The following is an 18,462-nucleotide window of genomic DNA, read 5'->3' as shown; positions in this document are numbered from 1 at the left end:
ACGGGGGAGAAATGTCACTCTGTGAGTTTTAAAACAAAGCAGATCAGCAATTTACAAGGATTGGGGGGAGGTTTTATGTCGAAAAGCCACGCAGAGATTAGGTCAGTAAATCACGGATTCTCTCGCTTTGATTTAATGTTACAGAGGGGGAGGAAGATTTTACAGGTGTCCTGGTTGACTAATAGCCACATACAGTCCCCTCAGTACAAGGTGCCGCATGCTTCATTGTCATCAATTCAATCAACAGTCCAGTCCACCCGTGACCCTAGAACAACAAGTAGTGGTGAAAGAAGTCATTTCTGGGACTCTGCATGCTGAGCTAAGGGCCCAGCTCCCTGAAATTTATCTGGGGCATAGTCTTAGTGACGAGGCCACTGGAGAGGGACTGAGGGGTTCTGGTTCCACCAGTGACCTAATGTGTGACCTTGACTAAATCATTTCTCCTTGTGCTTCTGTTTCTCCTTTTGCCTGCCTTGTCTATTTAGATTCTAAGCTGTTTGGGGCAGGGACTGCCTCTTACTGTCACCTAACACACTGTGGCCCTGATCTCAGTTGCGTCCTCCAGATGTAAATAGTAATCATTTTCTATCAGCATTATTGCATGTGAATGAAGGAATTGCTCTTGGTCCTGCCCTCTCCTAATGTTCTGATTTCCATCTCTTCCTTCTCTTTGCTTTGTCAATGATGCTTTCTCATGTCCATTTACTGACTTCATAGTGACAACCGCTGAGTAAATAATTTGTAGGACATAATTTATCTGATTGATCTTTCTTCCTTTTCCTGCTTTGTTTATCTGCAAACCACTTTACACTTCTCTCAGAGGTATTTGTTGTTTGAAATTATTTGCTAAATCATACTTCCTAGGAAGAATTCTTCGATCGCAAGCAGATCATTGCAAGTAATTTGGTATTTACAATTCAAGCTGTGCTAGTTAATTTTGATTGAACAGCAAAGGGCCCATTGTACTGTTTTTGTTCCCTGGGTGGATGAGCTCAAAGATAATTAGAAGAGTCAAGATTTCTATGTGGTTCCGAACACAACATTTGTTGTCTCTTCCTCTCCAGTTTATTTTTTTCCTTTGCTTTATTTCAGGTCTGGGAATGGAGAATATTGGTGGAATCTTTGTGGTTCTCATATGTGGCTTAATTGTAGCCATTTTTATGGCAATGCTGGAATTTTTGTGGAGCCTACGACACTCTGAACAGACAGAGGTAGGCTCAGGACTGTCACTGATGTTGCAGGAAGTATGCACATTAATGTTTGTGAGGTCCTCAAGTACTGCAGTGAGGAGCACCATAGAGAAGCCTATAAAAAAGTGGGATGGGTCTGGAATAGATGAGGGTCGTGGGTCTAGGTATGAATGTTGCAGGCAGTGAGACCTAAAACACAAGAGAATTCCAGGTACAGAGCATGTAAAATTTCCAGTGCACTCAGCCAGGTCTAGAACTTACAAACATCTTATGTGTAGTTAGTAAGATGTAGATTATCTGCAAATTCTATTTGCAGTTGTTGGGGGTCTGGAACATATGGAAATTCCATGTGCAGTTGGTGGGATTTAGAACACATGAATTTCTGTCTAGAACGGATAAGGATCCCTGACATGAACTTGAGGCTCTAGAACATGTGAGGGCCTCTGATGTTGATATTGGGGTCCAGAATCAGTGGGAATTCCAGTTAGTGGAATCTAGAACAGGTGGCAGTGCTAAATGCCGATTATGAGAACAGGTGAAGATCCCAAGCACTAGTTTTGGCATCCAGAACAGTTGAGCATCAGGATTCAGAATTGGTACAGACGTTGAGATCTGAGCAGTATCTTGGAAATTGACCTCTTGCTTGTGTGTGCCTTCCAGGTGTCTGTCTGCCAGGAGATGGTGACAGAGCTGCGCAGTATCATCCTCTGCAAAGACAGTTTGCACCCTCGGCGAAGGCGAGGGGGGATGATACGGACTCGGCCCATTATTGCTGAGGAACGCCGACCCTGCAGTACAACCACTCTCAGCAACGGGAAACTATGCGGCGGTGGTGAGCCAGACCCACTGGCGCAAAGACTTGCACAAGAAGCCGCTCTGGTGGCCCGAGGCTGCACGCACATTCGGGTATGCCCAGAGTGCCGGAGGTTCCAGGGCCTCCGGGCGCGGCCAGCTCCAGGTTCGCTTGCACAAAGCGAAGAGAGCTTGGAATGGGAGAAAGCCACCAACAGCAGCGAACCCGAGTAGAGTGGGGCAGGGGTGGGCAAAGAAACTCATGTTCCATTTTACAGAACATGGACTTGTACAATGTTAGACTTGTTTTTAAATTAAAAGCAGTTATCCAGCTCCGCAAGAACAAGACAAACCTTCAGGCTGAGAACCAGAACCAGCCAGAGATTTTTGATACCTCTCCTATCTAAGAGGACATTCATCCCACTTGGATTCTGAACCACTAGGTGGAAGATTCTCTGGTTGGCCAGTCTCCAGCAGCTTTCCCCCACCTCAAAAATCTGGTTTTGGGGTGGGTACAACACACACAGAGGGCAATTCATATACCAGAAATGCCCCAACTAGGGGGGGGAAGAGTCATTGTCAGAACTACCCCATCCTAAGATAGGAGAAAAGGACACTAGTGTCATCTGTCTTGATCACACAGACTCAGTAGGGATGTTCTATGGGAGGTACTGCTATTTGATGGGGTGGGGGGAGGGGAAGAGAGGAGTAATCTATTTTATTTTATTTTTGGTAAATCAGGGCCTGGAGTCTCCAGCACACCGGATTTCAGGTGCTGAACTCTCCTTCCTTTGCAGCAATGTGGCATGTGGGGAGTGGAAGGGAGGGACAGGAGATGATTCCCAAACAGAAGCAGCGGAAGAAATGAAAGTCCATTCAAGGAGTTATTAAAAATAAAAATGCCAAAAACCAACCAACACACACAGTGAATTCAGAGAGGCCTTGAAACACCTGGAATTTCAGGGGTTCTGTGTCTTTTTTTTTGTTTGTTTTTTCTGTCAGGGAGGGTGAGTGTGTATGGTGAGTATGAAGCATCGAGGAAGGTGTAACTGGCAGGTGTTGTTGGATCCCATATGCTCTCTTAGGAATGCTGCCTTTTCCCCCCAGCAGAGGGCAGTGGCACTTACTAGCCACTGTCACGGGCTTCTGAAAGTACAGTTGTAGGCATCATGATAGAAACTGGTGCTCACAGGTACAACACATTCCCATCCTATGAACTCTAACCACTGTCCCCAGGCTCAGTAGCTGGGCCTGTGTGTGACCCAGGTGCCATCTGGGATCTGTGGATTTCCTTGCTACCAAATGTCCTTGAATGAAGGTCATGGGGCAGGGAGGTCTGCTTCAATAGGAGGATCACTCCGGGTCTTCATGAGAAAATCCTTCCTTGCATAGCAGCAGCAGCAGCAGCTTGCCCTCTGCTTGGTACAAATGTGGGGTTTACATTGAAGAGTTTAATTTTCTGATTGAAAAACAAAATTCTATGCAATTTCTGATTGTAAAATAAAAAGGGGGGAAGTTATAAGGGGGTGGCGATAAACACAAACCTTGAGCAAAGGTATATCCTGTTGTTGTATTTTTTTATTTCTTTCTTTTTATTTTCAATGTACTGAAATAAAAGATGTCCTTGTACAATTATGATTCCCCCTCCCCACCCTCCACACTTTTAAAGATTTGAGGCAGTTTGAGTTCCATCACTCATGGGTGCAGCCCAATAGCGCCCCCGGAGGATCGGAGAGGTCACTTGGTCTTCACTGCAGCAGGTTGCTGCTTTGGCCTCTGCAAATTTCTCGCTACTTGCATAATACCTAACACCTCTGTTGCTGTCATTATCTGTAATCATTCCCAAAGAAAACAAAGGAAAAAAGCTGGGAAGGACACATGATCACTTTAGAAAAAACAACACAGTCCCCTTGGCCCTATGCTGCAGTGAGATCAGAACAACGCAAGCCACAGCTCTTTTAAACCAGATTGCTGGAAACAGGGGTCTAGCATCGTTTCCCTGCACACAGGATTCCCTGTAGCAGATCAGAGCAATGGTCCACCTAGTCCAATAACCTGTAGCCAGATACTTTACAGGTGGGTATAAAGAAACCCAGAGAATGCAGATACCAGCAATGGGCACTGGAGATTATTACATAGTAGCTCTTTTTGGCAGCACCCAAAAAAAAAAGATAAAAAGAAGGGAACAGTCCCTGCTCTCAGTGAGGGTCTCTGGCCTGGGTTATGCAGGAGGTCAGACCAGATGATCATAATGGTCCCTTCTGACCTCTGAATCTGTGCAGATCCCACATTCGAAACAAACAGAACTGGGAGGGTAGAGACAAATTGAAATGTACCCATAGAATGAGCATATGAGAATTGGCCACTTTCTGATAATAAAATGTTCCAGTAACAGGGCCAGCTCCTTAGGTGCTGTAAATCAGAAAAATTCCCTTAACTTCACTAGAGCTACACACATTTACACTGAGGATCTGGCCCATAATGCTTTTGGGGTTCTTGGCTGGAAGCAGGAGGGGTGAGTCAATTCAAGACTACCCCCAAATACACCAAAATCTTGCCACGGTCAGTTGGGGCTAGTTACTTGTTGACGTCGTAGAAGAGCATCTTTGGGAGAAGAGAGCGGTGGCTTTGCCGGGTGTCCCATGCCTGGGGGCAGTGTGGGAGAGGCAGACAAAAAGGACCTGGGTTGGCAAGCATCACTAGCAGAATAGCAGGGATGGGGATTGGAAAAGAGACCAGACAGTTATGGAGTAACCTGCCCTTAGGAGATGATTTGTCCTAGCCCCATCAGATATTGTTGGCTTCTGCCCTGAGAGGGGAAGGTTGAGTTGATAACTGCTTAAAATCTCTCTGGAACCACTTAGCTCGCAGGTGGGGAGAAGGAGAAAATATAATCCCTTTCCTTCTTGGTCAGGGAAGCCATGCTAGCAGTGTGTGCTTTAACATGGTCACAGCCAGCATTCTTTTGATGCAAATGTGGACAGGGCCTAAGTCAGAGTTCTGCTCAGTGTGTGCAGAGTGAACCAGCCCCTCAAGTGATGTACATTAATGTAGCTATATTTTGTCAGTGGAGTCAGGGGCAGCCTACACCAGCTGAGGGGTTGGAGCAAAGTCTGAGTGTAACCCGCATCTGCTCAATATGGCACTCTGTCCACTCTCTAGTGGTGGCTAGGCCAACGAGAGATTGAAAAGCCTATGACAGGATTAGCTGAGAGAAACGTGGCTGGCTGCTCATGCAGTAGCAGCACATGCATTTTGCTCCAGAGGTCCCAGGTTTGATCCCCGCTGATGACATCCAAAATGGTTGGTATTACAAGTAATAGCTCATATGGGGAACTCAACTCAGGGAAATCTCTGAAATTCTCTGAAGAATCCTGCCTCAGGGGAGCATATAACTCCTGCTTACTTGGTGTGGCACTCTGTCCCCTCATAGCAGTGGCTAGGCTAGGTAGCTATTGAGGAGCCTGCTATAGCCTTAGCTAAAAACACACATCATTTGGCTCAAGAGGTCTCAGGTTTGATCCCCACCTCTGACATCCAAAGTTGGCATTATATTAGCATTATATATTAGCAGCTAGCTAGATTCCTGGGGTCAGATCTTCCACAGGTGTAAATCAATACAGCTAAACTGCTGTTAATTGGGCCAGCTCAATTTACACAAAGTGAAGAACAGAGCAGGCCCAGATCCTCAAAGGTATGTAGGCACCTAACATCCACTGACTTCAACAGAAGCTTGGAGCCTAAATACTGTCGGGGATCTGAATCTTAGCATCTAGCTAGACTCCTTGTACCAGCTCCTCCACTGGTGAAAGTCAGGGCCACTGCATTAAAGCCAATTGTGCTGGGTGGATTTCTACCACCTGGGGAGGTGGGCTGTTGATTTTAAAGGCAAATAGTGGTAACTCATAGCACGCATTCTACGATTTGCCAGCCTAAACAAACACTTAAAAAAAAAATCAACATATCAGAGATGTCTGAAAACCTCTTATGTTTGTTTAAAGGCCAAATATGTTCTTATGTGCGCCAGGCACTATTCATCAAAAGAAACTTGCTGTTGAAAATTTATTTACAGATTAGCAAAAGAAAAGATTCCTGTCCATCATTTATCATATCTGATTTTTTCCCCCCAGTTGCCACAGTGAATAAAGAGGGAACTTGACAGTGCCAGACATTTTTCCTTTCGCTATGCCGAGGGAATCTCCCAGTCATCACTCAGACTGAGGACATCAGGAAAAATAAACCAGTCCAGTTTGCTCTTGATTTGTCTTTACTTTTATCTATTTTTGTCAGCTTTCCTTTCCCAGGCTGTATTTTCTATCAGAGTCTGTATATTGAGGGGTTGTGGTTTTTTTTGTTTGTTTGTTTGATCAGATTGTTTACAATAAAAATATAAATAAACCTTGAACTAGTAGTGAATGGATAAAAGCTGGTTTGGTTTGAAAGCCTTGGCTGGTGTCTTTCAGAACACACACAGAGGAGGGGCTTACATGGTGCACTCACACTCAAAAGCGAGACGGGACCCTTGTGCTCATCTAGTCTGACCTGTCGAACACAGGGCATTGCGCTGCCCCAAAATAATTCTGAGACCATATTTTATAGAAAACCTTCCCACCTTGAATTAAAAATGGGGATTCCGCCACAAACCTTGGTAAATTGTTCCAATGGTCCAATTAAAAATTAAAACCACACCATTAAAAACGTACACCTTATTTCCACTCTGAATTTATCTAGCTTCAACTTCCAGCAGCGGTTGCACCACTGCCAAATTAAAGAGGTAAAATAACCTCTCTATGCCTCCTTGCTATTCCCGTTTATGCAGTCCTACATTACACATGCACACTTTTGGCCACAGTATCACACTGGGAACTCATGTTCAGCTGATTATCCACCATGACCCCCAAATCTTTTTCATAGTCACTGCTTTCTGGGATAGAGGTCCCCATCCTATAAGTATGGCCTATGTATAAGTACACAAACAGAGCAGGAACACACACTCCCTCCCCCCCGCTCTTTGTTCTCACCCTGGAAACCATTTTGACGGCTTCTTTCATTTGGCCAATCCCACTCACATGTTAATGAAGGTCAAGATTTGGAGTGGTTTGCCATCCAAATTGCACTTTCCCACAGTAGCCATCTCTTGATAAAATGGGGGTAATTCTAGTAAGATAGCTCTGTGGATTCCACTGGGAGGTGACGATTAGATCAATTAAAAGATAATACTTGGCTTTAATCCCTTTTAATTGTTTCACCAGAGCCCCCTGCCTCCCTCTTCCATTACAAGAGCTTCACTGCTGAACCCAGGAGGCATGTAAACTGAGTGTTCCTATGACCTAAATTCCTTTGGTTACCTTCCTCCCCTGTTAATATGAAAACACACATCCTGCAGCTGGGCCAGTCTTACTGGTTAGGAGAGGCTCTAGGTCTGAGGAAGTGAGCTGTAGCTCACGAAAGCTTATGCTCTAATAAATTGGTTAGTCTCTAAGGTGCCACAAGTCCTCCTTTTCTTTTTGCGAATACAGACTAACACGGCTGCTACTCTGAAATCTAGTATGAGAATAACTAAAACTGGGGATTCTTTTGTGATGAAAGTTTCATTCGTTTTGCATTCCAGACAGTTTAATTTTTCACTCAGCACTTCCCCCTGAAGTCTAGCCTGTAACTAACTGTGGGCACTGGGAAGGTGTTGATGTGGACCCATGGCCTTCACAAGTCTAGCGTAGGGGTTGTTACTGAACATTAAAACACAAGAGGGACATTTTGTGACTTGCAAGCCAGCAGGACTATGGCAAGCTGAAAATGACAAAAAGATCTCTTTTTAGTTCAGTTCTCCTGACTGGATAATAGTGAAGAAGACTGTTTAACCCTTTCAGAACCAAAATTGTTCCTTGATGCTGGTGTCATAGGATGGGGTTGCCCTTTAAGGGTCAGCCTTCCTGCTTATGATTCATCAGTTGCCTTCCTTTAGGTGAGAGAACGGTCTGACAGGAAGTTAACTCAGGGATGAGAGTTACAGGGTGGGTCTAGAGTAAGGAAAGGGTTTAATGTAATGCTAGCTAGGTGAAAGACCTGGATGGGGAAAGTAAGCAGCCTTCTGAAGTAGATACCTTACAAGGGGCCATGCAACAGGACCTGGTATTCTTGTTTTGACTGGTGTTAGATTGAGTTTGTTTGAACAGTAAATAGGTTCCTGGGAAAAGGGAAGGAAAGAGCTTTGATTCATTGATGCAGCTGGCTGGTGAGTTGGTTCGCTGGGGTATGTGAGAAAGGAGAAACAGAGGCAGGGTTCAACACTGAGTTTAGGGAAACCATGTTATATGTTGCCTATGAGAACAGGAAAAAATGCCTGTTCAAAGAGGCAAACCACAGCTAACTGGATTTGGATCTCTTTGTCCCTAACTAATTACCTATAATATCCCACTTGTCCTTCCTATCCCTTCTAACAGGACTTTTGGGCCCAACTGCCAGCAGGTGTAAAATTGGCATAGTTCTATTGACTTCAGGGGAAATAGGGATGTGGTTGTACATTTAAAGGCCTGATACTAAATTCACATTGGTGTAAATCAAGAGTAACTCCATAGAAGCAAGTAGAGTTATGCTGATACAATAGTAGCATAAATAAGATCAGAATTGGGCCCTAAATCTGCAAAAATTCTAAACCAGATTTTAAATAGAGATCTAAAAGAAAAATTGGGGAGAACCATGATACCCGAAAGTTCAGTGTCTTATACATTCCCTTCCAAAGATGCTGCTGCTGTACTGGGAAAAGTCTAAATGCTGGAGGGCATAATTTGTAAATTAAAGGAGAAGCTGGAACTTGAACAGAGTTTGTAAAAGAGAAGATAAATGTGCACAAATGCCTGCTGAGTAGAATATAAAGAACCCAAAGTGCCAGAAATCCCATTATGATTTGGTGGCCACAAACTGATTGAAAACACACACCTGAAAGCAGTAGTGATGAATTCAGCAAAAGTAGGCTCCTCTGATACTCGATGCAATGGTGAGAAATTCAGTCTCTTATCAGCTGGATCAGTACAATGGATACAACTCAGATATTTTTCAGGAAGGAATGCACTCCATTCCAGCTGAATTAATACTCCCTTTTACAGCAAATAATATTGCACCTTTGGGATAAAAGTACTTCACAAACTGTAGGCAGGGACCAGCTGAAACCCCATTAATATGCAGCTGCTTCTCAGGTGGAACCTGGCAGCCATTTAACAGTGTAAAGTGCAACTTAAAACCAGCTTCCAAAAAGGTCTGCTAAAGAGAGATCAATAATAAAAGGGAAGGAAGCTAACTTTATTAGCCCAATAGTCTAAGTCTCCTCTTCATATTCCAGCACTGTGGTTATCAACAGAGCTATCAATCCTCTAAGACCCAAATGTCACTGGCCAGCTTTAAGACAGACACAGTCATGTTTGTGATTATATATTTTCTAGATATGTTTTCATATCACACATCAAATACTGAACCATTTGTTTCAAAACAAACATTGTTATCACTGTGACAAATAGCAGCTTGGATTAGTAAAACTGAAAAGATTTAATATTTACTTTTTGCACTATTTACGTTATTTGGCATTCCCTTTTTCTCAGTTGGATCAAGGAGAATAGGCTAGTCAGTTTCACTTTTGTTTCTGGTCAGTTCTATTTTCCAGTTCTCATGCACTAGGGTTGCAATGGAATGTTTGCTTAAAGGTGCTCACTGGAATTTAAAGGTACTAACAATGGAATCATTTCTAACAGGCTTAGGTTTTTGTTAATGAGCTGCTAGCATTCTTAAATAGGCAAATCCTCAGATGCTATAAATCAGTAGGGACTTCAAGGGAGTTATGTTCAAGGGATTTACACCAGCTAGGGATCTAGACAAACTGTGTACTATAGACACAAACTGAAGTGCAGCACAGAGAGGGTTTAATACCCTATATGTGCCAGATCCTCCACTCATGTAAACAGCACAGCTCCATAGACATCAGTCAAGCTACACTGATTTATACCAGTTGATGATCTGGCCCTGTATCTCTGCAGCTCTGTTTGGCCCCCCAACAATTCATGTCGCTTTAGACCCCAAAGAGAGAACACTTCCTATCTCACATCAGCCCTTCCCTAGGGCCCAGGTAATGTTGATGAGTTTAGTTCTTTGACTTTCTTCAGGCTTAGTTCTCGCTGAACTGAGATTTGATGTAATTTATTTCTAAGCCTAAAGCAAATGCAAATGAGCATGGAAAAAATACTTCTCTTATTCCCAGGTGAGCGTTAAGATGACTGATTTGTCTGCCAAAAACCTATTGTTCTTCCAGAGTCTACAGTAAACAGCCTGAGGATCACAGGAGATGCTCTGATTATTGCTTGCAGGATTAAACCAGGACTAGATGAACACACAGCCTCCAGTTTTATTCCTGCGCCACTTATCAGCCATGACAGGCTTAGTCTATAGGCAGCCTAAATGGAGGTCAGAGCATAGTAAGGACCCTGAAATCCAGAGTGACACTGCTAAGTGCCTCTGTACTAAGGGTCAAGTGTCAATACAACTCACTCTCGCATTAAGAGGGTCTGTTTGTTGGTAATTTCAGATGGCATGGAGCTGGGCAGACATGTGTGTGAATGTAATGCAGATTTCTATACCAAATTCTAATCAAAAGTAACAGCTGAGGTTTCTTAGGACTTGGCTACATGGGGAAGTTGACCAGCCCAGCTGGAGCAGAATAGCTATTGCACTATAGCTATTCCACTAATGGCTCCATGTGGACACACTATTCTGGAATAATTACTCTGCTGGATTCTCTCCTTTCCCAAACCTGTGGGACAAAAGAGCATGAGTTAATACTGACTAAATCAGATTTAGCTTCCTTCTCTATGCTATGTAAATTATCAGTCACCTTCCCTGCCCACCACCACTTCTCCCTTCCATTGCCTGAAGGGACAGGGCAGCAGTGTTTTCTGAAGCCTTTGGCGGTGCTGCTCTACCAGAGCCATCACCAAGGGACTGAATGGAGCTCGGGGCCAGGAGACAATATAGGGGCACAGCCTTTGCAGAGACAGCCCTGGATCCTAGTGACTCCCCCATGTTCTGTAAATTATAAACCCCAGTTACTACCAACCCACACAAGCAGCCCCTGGGCAAGATCCCATCCCTCATTAGAGCCCCTTTGTGCCACTCTGGAGGCAGAATGGTGAGGATTGCTCCCTTGCGGAACTTTTGCAGCATGCCCCCCCCCCGCAGTACCCACCACCACCACCAGTATTGGGGAGAGGCCAGGGATGTCATAGGACAGGAGGGGGAGCATCTGGGATAATCCAGCTATTTTGAACTAGAGAACAGACCATGGGTGGCTGGGGGGAAGTAGTTGTAAATTAATCTAGCTCCAGAGGCTACTCTAATTTAGGCCAGAGACTTAAAGCTGGTCCCTGGAACAGCCCAGAATCCCAGACGTGCAAAACTGTGAAACTCAAACACTCATGCACACACTGGGCTGGACTCCCCGTGAGGCACCACGTAGTATTTGGACTGTTGTCTTTAAATCGAATCTGATGTTACCAGTCTATCAGCACTGCACATGACCTGTCTGTTGGGAACACCTTTGACCTACATGGACAAATCACAATGTCAAAGGGACCTATCCAAAGATGGAGGGCCATAGCATGCCACAATACCTCAGTACTGTGTCCTTGGCCACTCAGCCTGTCCTTGCTTTTGCATATGGTTATTTTGTTTACAGAGCACAAAGTAACCACATAGTTAAAGCAGGGGATTGGGACTCCTGCTGACTTGCTGTGGGACTTGGCGCAATTCCCTAGACCTCTCTGTGCCTCAATTTTCCCACAAGTAAAATGGGGAAGATTATCGCTACTATGAAGAAAGAGGATCATGCAGTGGTTAGGGCACTAGCTGGAACTTGGGAGAGTTGGGGATTCAATTTCTTGATCTGCCACTGACTCCCTGTGAGACCCTGAGCAAATCCTTTAGCCTTTCTGTGCCTCAGTTTCCCATCTGTATAATGGGGATAATAGCACTGCCCTGTGAGGACAAATACATTAAAGACTGTGAGACACTCAGATACTAGGGTGATGGGGACCAGATAAGTGCTGTAGATTGATATATGGGAGTGAGGGGAGGCATGTTGTGAGGCTTCATTCATTTGCATTTGCAAAGGGCTTTGAAAGCTTTGGATGAAAGGTGCTGGAGAATTGCCATGTGTTAGCAAATAATAATTGCTTCAACATAAGGAAAGCTGAAATCCTATCAATAGGCCAGCATCTTTCCAAGGGCCAGATCCTATGTACTTCCCTTTCCAAGATCAGGGAGAGCTACAGAGCTCGTGATTTTTCCTCCCAACTCTGAAAGAAGCCATACTCTAGCAGGGCTGGCAAAGGAAGGCCCAGCCAGTTCCGTGCCTGGAGCCCCATCACCTGTTCCCCTCTAGCTAGGTCCGTAGATGCTTTGGGTTAGGGTTTAGAAAGCTGACACTATCCCATGCCACTTGTGCTCTTGACTGTCAGACCCTGTGACGTGACGAGCAGCTGACAGCAGATTCTTTCTTGGCTGCTCCTCGTATTCCATTCTGGGCAGAGAATGAGCTAGAATCAGGTCTCCGCAAACTGTGCGGAGGACAGATAGTGCTGGCTCCTCTTTGGAGAATTACAGACAATCCCCCAGCTTACCAAAGGAGTTATTCACCCCTTAGGAGGGTCTAAGTAGGCTGCACCAGGGACCCTTCTCAGCTTGGTGAGGACTCTTAGCATAATCTGTACCCATGCTTGCCTTTCATACCTGCTGTGTTTCACAGGTGCGTTGTTATGTGGCAGGAGTCCAGAGTTTGCTGAGCTGATTTGCATGCTAATGCCCACGGTGCCCTCTCAGGTATCTCTTAGTGCTGCTGGTGTCTGCGCTCTGGGAGCTGAATGGAAGGTCTGCCATTGCTTGTGGGTGCAGAGAGCTTTTTTCCTATAGAGGATACAAGGAAGGTATTTCTCAGTTGTGGCCTCAGCACTGTTCTGAGTGGGGATACATTGTAATGCTAACACACTAGGCAGCTCACTTGGTGGGGCACACATACTCAGGGATCATGGCACTCAGATTAACACCTTTTGGTCCCCCACATTCACTGTGTATAGTAACAAAACTCCACACTCAGATTGCACTTTACAAGTGAAATACTGGCCCCATTGAAGTCAACAGCAGTTTCGCTGTTTCAAAATGCTGTACAGACATTATCTCAGTAATCCTAGGTAAGTATCATTAGCCCCTTTTTACACATGAGGCACAGAAACATGAAGTGGCTTGCCAATTCTGCGCAATACGTCAGCAGCACAGCTGGGGTTAGAACCCCAAATTCTGCACTCTAACCAGTAGGCTGCAGTGCCTCCATATCGCTGATTACCATTTGCTCAGATTGGCTTTGGTGCCAGTTGCATTGTTTTTGCACTGTACAGACATTTATGCTTTGGAACCTTAGCACTTGGTGCTAGGCCCTGTACAAACATAATGAGGTCCTAGTCTGTGACTGGGACTCTGAGGCATTATGGTAATACAATTAAGAATAGTATCTCAGAAACACCTGCTTTTTTTGTGCTGTAACCTGACAACAGAAGTGAGCTGGGACATTCCGACAGTCCCTTGATCTGTTTGTTATGTATTCCTATTTTTATTAAACTGTACTAAAAAAACCAGCCCACCTAAAGTGTTCTGGGCTCCCTTGTCTATCTTGTAAAAACACACAGATAAATTAACAGACCCATCAATTATACCAGATCGGACCAAATCAAATAACCCAGAGACAGCATAAATATAACAAACATTCATCAGCTTCCCTGTGCAATCCCTGCCAGAGTCTCAAACCATCACTGCCCTATTCAGAGACTTTGGGATTTTTTCTCCTTCTTCTGCAGTATGGGGTGTGGATCACCTGCTGGGATCATCTGGGCATGACTCACTTAATCAATATTCTGCCTCTCCAGGGGCCTTGGACATTTGGTGGCACCTTGGTCACTCCTGTTGTCTGCCAGGGGCACACAACAATTTAGTCCCCTGAGGACTGAAATGCTTTGATTTAACAAATGTCCTTGGGCTCAATATAAGGGTATCTGGGTGAAATTTAATGGTCTATGATATACAAGTGGTCAGATTATAGAATCTAATGATCCCTTCTGGCCTTAAACTGTATAAAACTCTTAAATATCAGGTAGCTGATGATAAGTTAGACCTTGCAGTGTGCCTGGAAGCTCAGCTGTTTATTCCCTGTCTGGGTGAGAGGTCGGACGAGGTAATATCTTTTATTGGACCAACTTTGTATGGCTTGAAAGCTTGTCTCTCTCTCCAACAGAAGTTGGTCCAATAAAAATATCTCACCCACATTGTCTCTCTAATATCCTGGGACCAACATGGCTACAGCTACACTGCATATTTGCTGAGTAAAATTAATCTGCTGTGTAAATAGACAGCACAAGACTTTTGCACGTTTCAGGGAATTACCTGAAAAGCTCTCCCCTTTAGCTGTTAATGGTTAGCCAGGACAGCAGGAAAAATCTTAAACAAAAGGGTTAAAGTCCATTTTGTCCCATGATCATCTCAAGGTGAGTTCAGAAACCAACCAAAAACTAGCAGAAATGTGCGGCTATTTATTGATTTGTTTTTTTATTTTGCAATCTGATTTTGTTAAATCAAAAGTGAATCAAGTGTTATCTGTGGGCTGGTGATATTATACTTAAATGATTATAGTCTAGTGATGCCTACTTGAAAAGTAGCATGAGAGTGCATTAGTCCTGGATAACTTACAAAGACCCACAAAATGATTCATGAAGCTCTTATGTGAAAACTGAGGTCATTGTGAATTGTGACTTTAAATTAATGGTTTAGTGAGAAGCTGCTTTGAGCTGATCAGTTGGGGATAGCGGTAAGTGAAGTTGGATTTTAAAGTTATGAGATAAATATCTGAGAGCTACCAATGCTGTGCATTTATATTATAGCATCACATTTTAAAAGGCTCAGGGCCCTCAAAATCTCCACGTATGTCTACACTGCATCTGACAGTGAGCCCCAGAGCCTGGGTCCACAGATCGGTGCTAGCTGGACGCATGCTAAAAATAGTTGTGTAGACGGTGCTCTGAACCGCCCCAAAGTTATAGAACCCAGGCTCCAGCCTGAGCTTCATCATCTGTACTGCTATTTTTAGCGTGCCAGCACAAGCCCCACTACCACAAGTCAGCGGCTTTGTGCTGGGAGATTCACGCTCAGATGCAGAACAGACGTACCCATGCTGATGTTAATGGAAGTGGAGGGCCTTAGTATCTCTCAGGATCGGGCCCTGCTGCTGCGCTAGAGCTCAAATTCGGATGGTATGTCTAACGGGATTTTCACCTTTAGCTCCCTTCTTAATCCCCAGCCGAAATGAAAGTTCTCCTCTCAACGCTTATTAAAACTCCAAATTTATTTCTCATTATTAAAATCATGAAATTGGCCAAAAATGTTTAAATTAAGTGAAAGGAAGAGAGATGTGTGAGAAAACTGAAGTCTCTCTGAGGATCTGAAGAATAATCCCCAAGGGTGAAGGAAGATGTGGTTGTCAAACCAATAAGCAAATGGATGTAAAAGCTAAAAAAAAAAGAAGTAAAAAGCCACAGATGTTTAAATTTTTGCCAAACATGAAAAAATAAAACTAATGAATCATTTCAATATTTAGATGATGATTTGGAGGCAGCAGCATCCAGCAGATATTAAACTCGTACTGGCTCTGCCACTGACTCCCTGTGTGACCTTGAGCAACTCACCTCACCTCTCCATGCCTCAGTTTTTCCATCTGTAAAATTGGGATAATGAGACCTACCAACTTTTCTGAAATGTGTTTGGATCCATAGATTTAAAGGTGTTAACTATTATTTTTATTAGCTAGGAATGTGGATAGGGCACCCAAATACTACTGAAAATCAATGGGGCTTGGGTGCCTCATTCCCATATGTCCCAACCATTCTTATTACGTGAAATTAAATATGGTACAGTAGAGTTGGGCATAAGCCATGGGATATGAATCTTGAGCCAAACTTTCTCTGGGTTTGGGGATGTTTGCATCCAGGGTACTAGTTCCTCTTTAAAATGTGTCAGAATAATGAAATAAGGATTAAACTCGTCTTTCACCCAGCATGAATTTATTATTCATGAATAGTGCAGGACTAATGCCCTATTGAGTGAAGCCTACTGTCCATTCACAGAATAGCTACATTACAGGTAAGTAGCAGAACAACTTTCCCCCACATTTTCCCACCAACAGGGTCCTCAACCATTAGAGGAAATGTGAAGAGGTGAATTTAGTTCCCATAACCTATTTGGTCCTTGAGTTCTCTGCTGAGACTGTCAGCAAAGGGGTGCACTTAGTGGCAGGTGTGGTTTTGTGATGTGAATACCTGTCTACTACGTACTGGATTGGAACCCACCAAACTCTTTTCACATGGACCATGAGACAGCCAACAGATAAGCACTTTCAATCACAACCAGGTTAGGCTAAATTCAGACTGGCAGCCACAGGTGAAAGACTATATCCCATTACCAATTCTCTGAGTTATGTAGTCCCCATTAAAGCAGACTTGTATTTAGCCATGGGAGTGCACTGGTCATAATCTCACACTCACAGTATTGACCCAGTAGAGGTCAACAAGGAAATCTATTATGTCCAGTTGAATCTGTAACTCTAGAACGCAGCAATTAAAATGAATTTGGTATCAAAATGCCATCTGATGGCACAAGTTATGAGCTAAGGTACATTCTTACTCTTTGTATACTAGTGACTGAATAGCTTAGGTATCTTGTGCAAAAACATGAGGGTTGTTAGAAGAAGACTGCATATTCTGAATGCATCTGGGTTCTTTCTCTTATGAAAACAGATGAGGAGGCGGGAAGCAAAGAAAACAGAGACAAAGCACTCTCAGGAATGTATAAAAGGAAGCAAATATTCCATTCAGAGGAATGTAGATAAGTGTTTCTTCTCTGTTAAAGAGAAAACCAGCCCTGTGAAAGCTGTGTGTATATTTTGGAGTGTTGATAGGTGGCTTCTAACACTGCATATTGCCATGGTAACAAATCCACGGCTCTGACTTCATGGGTATGACACACACCTAAACTTCAGGGTGACACTGGGGATACAACATGTGAAAGCACAGGCCCATACTGTGACAGCAACTGTGGTAACTGACCAGACACTGACAGGGTAGGAACCTTTTGTAACCCTGAATGAGGACAGGTGACCGGGACCAGGAAATCGATATATTTCTTACCAGCCTTTTTTTATTACAGTTGCAAACCCAATATTCTAGTTTAAAAGCCTTCCTGTATGAATGAAGGCCCAGCAACCAGCAGAGGTGGGGAATCAGAGAAAGAGGCTGAACCAAAGAGTGGCAGTAGGCAGGACCAGTTCTGAACTAACTTAATGCAGCTCTTAACCTTGTAACTGGTACCTAGATGCTATGTTGACAACTACTGTTACAGCAGAGTGCTCTGAAAATGCTCAGGCTTGGGCTCGTTGTGATCTCTGGTGTGGCGTTTCACTGTGGAGGCAACTGCTGATATTGCTCTGTCCCAAGAGTTTTGCCCTCAGCTCAATAAGTTGTTTATTACTTGTATTATACCAACAGCATGGTATGTGCTTTAGTTAGGTAGGATGACAAAGCTACTATCCCAAAGAGCTCACAATAGATCTGATATAATTAGCTGGCCCCCATCACTGCAATATCTGAGTGCCGCACGTCTTTAATGTATTTGCCCTCACAATAACCCTGCAAAGAAGGGAAGTGGTATTATCCTCATTTTACTAATAGAGAAACAGGCACAGAGGAAACTAAATGACTTCCTCAAAGTCACACAGGAAGTCTGTGGTAGAGATGTGGGTTTCTCACAGCCCAGGTTAGCGCTGTACACGCTCGACTGGCCTTCCTTCCATCCATCTAGATAGCATCCATAATGATACTATTGTGTTCAGTTGTCTTGATGGGCTGTGGATAGGTGCCTATTTGTAAAAGTAGTATTCTGCTGGTGATGCTGGAGAGGTACAGAGCTGCTAATGCCTCATGGAAAGATTTTAACCCATTTAATTTCACCATCCTTGATGTAACCCTACTGACAAATTTCCTCCAATGATGACTTGTAGCAGAGGTGAAATCCCTCATTTTAGACAGTTTCTTTTTCTTATCGTCTAGTATCACTGAGGATGTTTGTGGGAAATCAGGAAGATTTGTTGCCAGGCAAGTTTATCCAGTGCTGCTGCTTTATCCTCCACGTGTCTTGTCATACTCCCTTGTGACATCATGGCCAGTCACATGCAGAGAGGAGCCATGACCGAGGGATTAAGCAGCAGAAACAGACAAACTTGTAAATGATGGCTGGGCTTTCCTGCAAGCCTCCGTAAGTATTAGGTGAAAAGTGGGGTGGAAAGGCAGTGCGGTATTTAAAATAGGACCTTTATCCAAACTGCCTGTGGATTAGGTTTCAGATCTGT

The 18,462-nt window shown here is 43.9% G+C and overlaps 2 protein-coding genes and 1 long non-coding RNA gene across 7 annotated transcripts in view; 2 read left to right on the top strand and 1 right to left on the bottom strand.

Moving 5' to 3' along the window:
• Positions 1–6,362, top strand: part of GRIK4 (glutamate ionotropic receptor kainate type subunit 4) — a 303,965-nt gene extending 297,603 nt beyond the window's left edge. For all 4 annotated transcript variants that reach the window (XM_084611846.1, XM_084611848.1, XM_084611845.1 and 1 more), the window contains 2 exons: positions 1,093–1,211; positions 1,851–6,362. In XM_084611846.1, the coding sequence (XP_084467972.1) occupies positions 1,093–1,211; positions 1,851–2,216 (485 nt within the window). In that variant the 3' untranslated portion in view covers positions 2,217–6,362. The remainder of the gene's footprint in view (positions 1–1,092; positions 1,212–1,850) is intronic.
• LOC311511336 overlaps positions 1–18,462 on the bottom strand; it is a 34,140-nt gene that overhangs the window by 14,792 nt on the left and 886 nt on the right. For both annotated transcript variants that reach the window (XR_014709261.1, XR_014709262.1), the window contains exon 2: positions 12,753–12,926. This is a non-coding gene — a long non-coding RNA (uncharacterized lncRNA). The remainder of the gene's footprint in view (positions 1–12,752; positions 12,927–18,462) is intronic.
• Positions 14,542–18,462, top strand: part of TBCEL (tubulin folding cofactor E like) — a 37,428-nt gene continuing 33,507 nt past the window's right edge. The window contains exon 1 of the mRNA XM_084611851.1: positions 14,542–14,554. The gene's annotated coding sequence lies outside the window, so the exon portion shown is untranslated. The remainder of the gene's footprint in view (positions 14,555–18,462) is intronic.

The sequence above is a fragment of the Lepidochelys olivacea genome (assembly GCF_965140295.1).
Source record: "Lepidochelys olivacea isolate rLepOli2 genome assembly, chromosome: 22".
Classification (NCBI taxonomy): Eukaryota; Metazoa; Chordata; order Testudines; family Cheloniidae; genus Lepidochelys; species Lepidochelys olivacea.
This window is presented reverse-complemented; position numbering and strand designations above follow the sequence as displayed.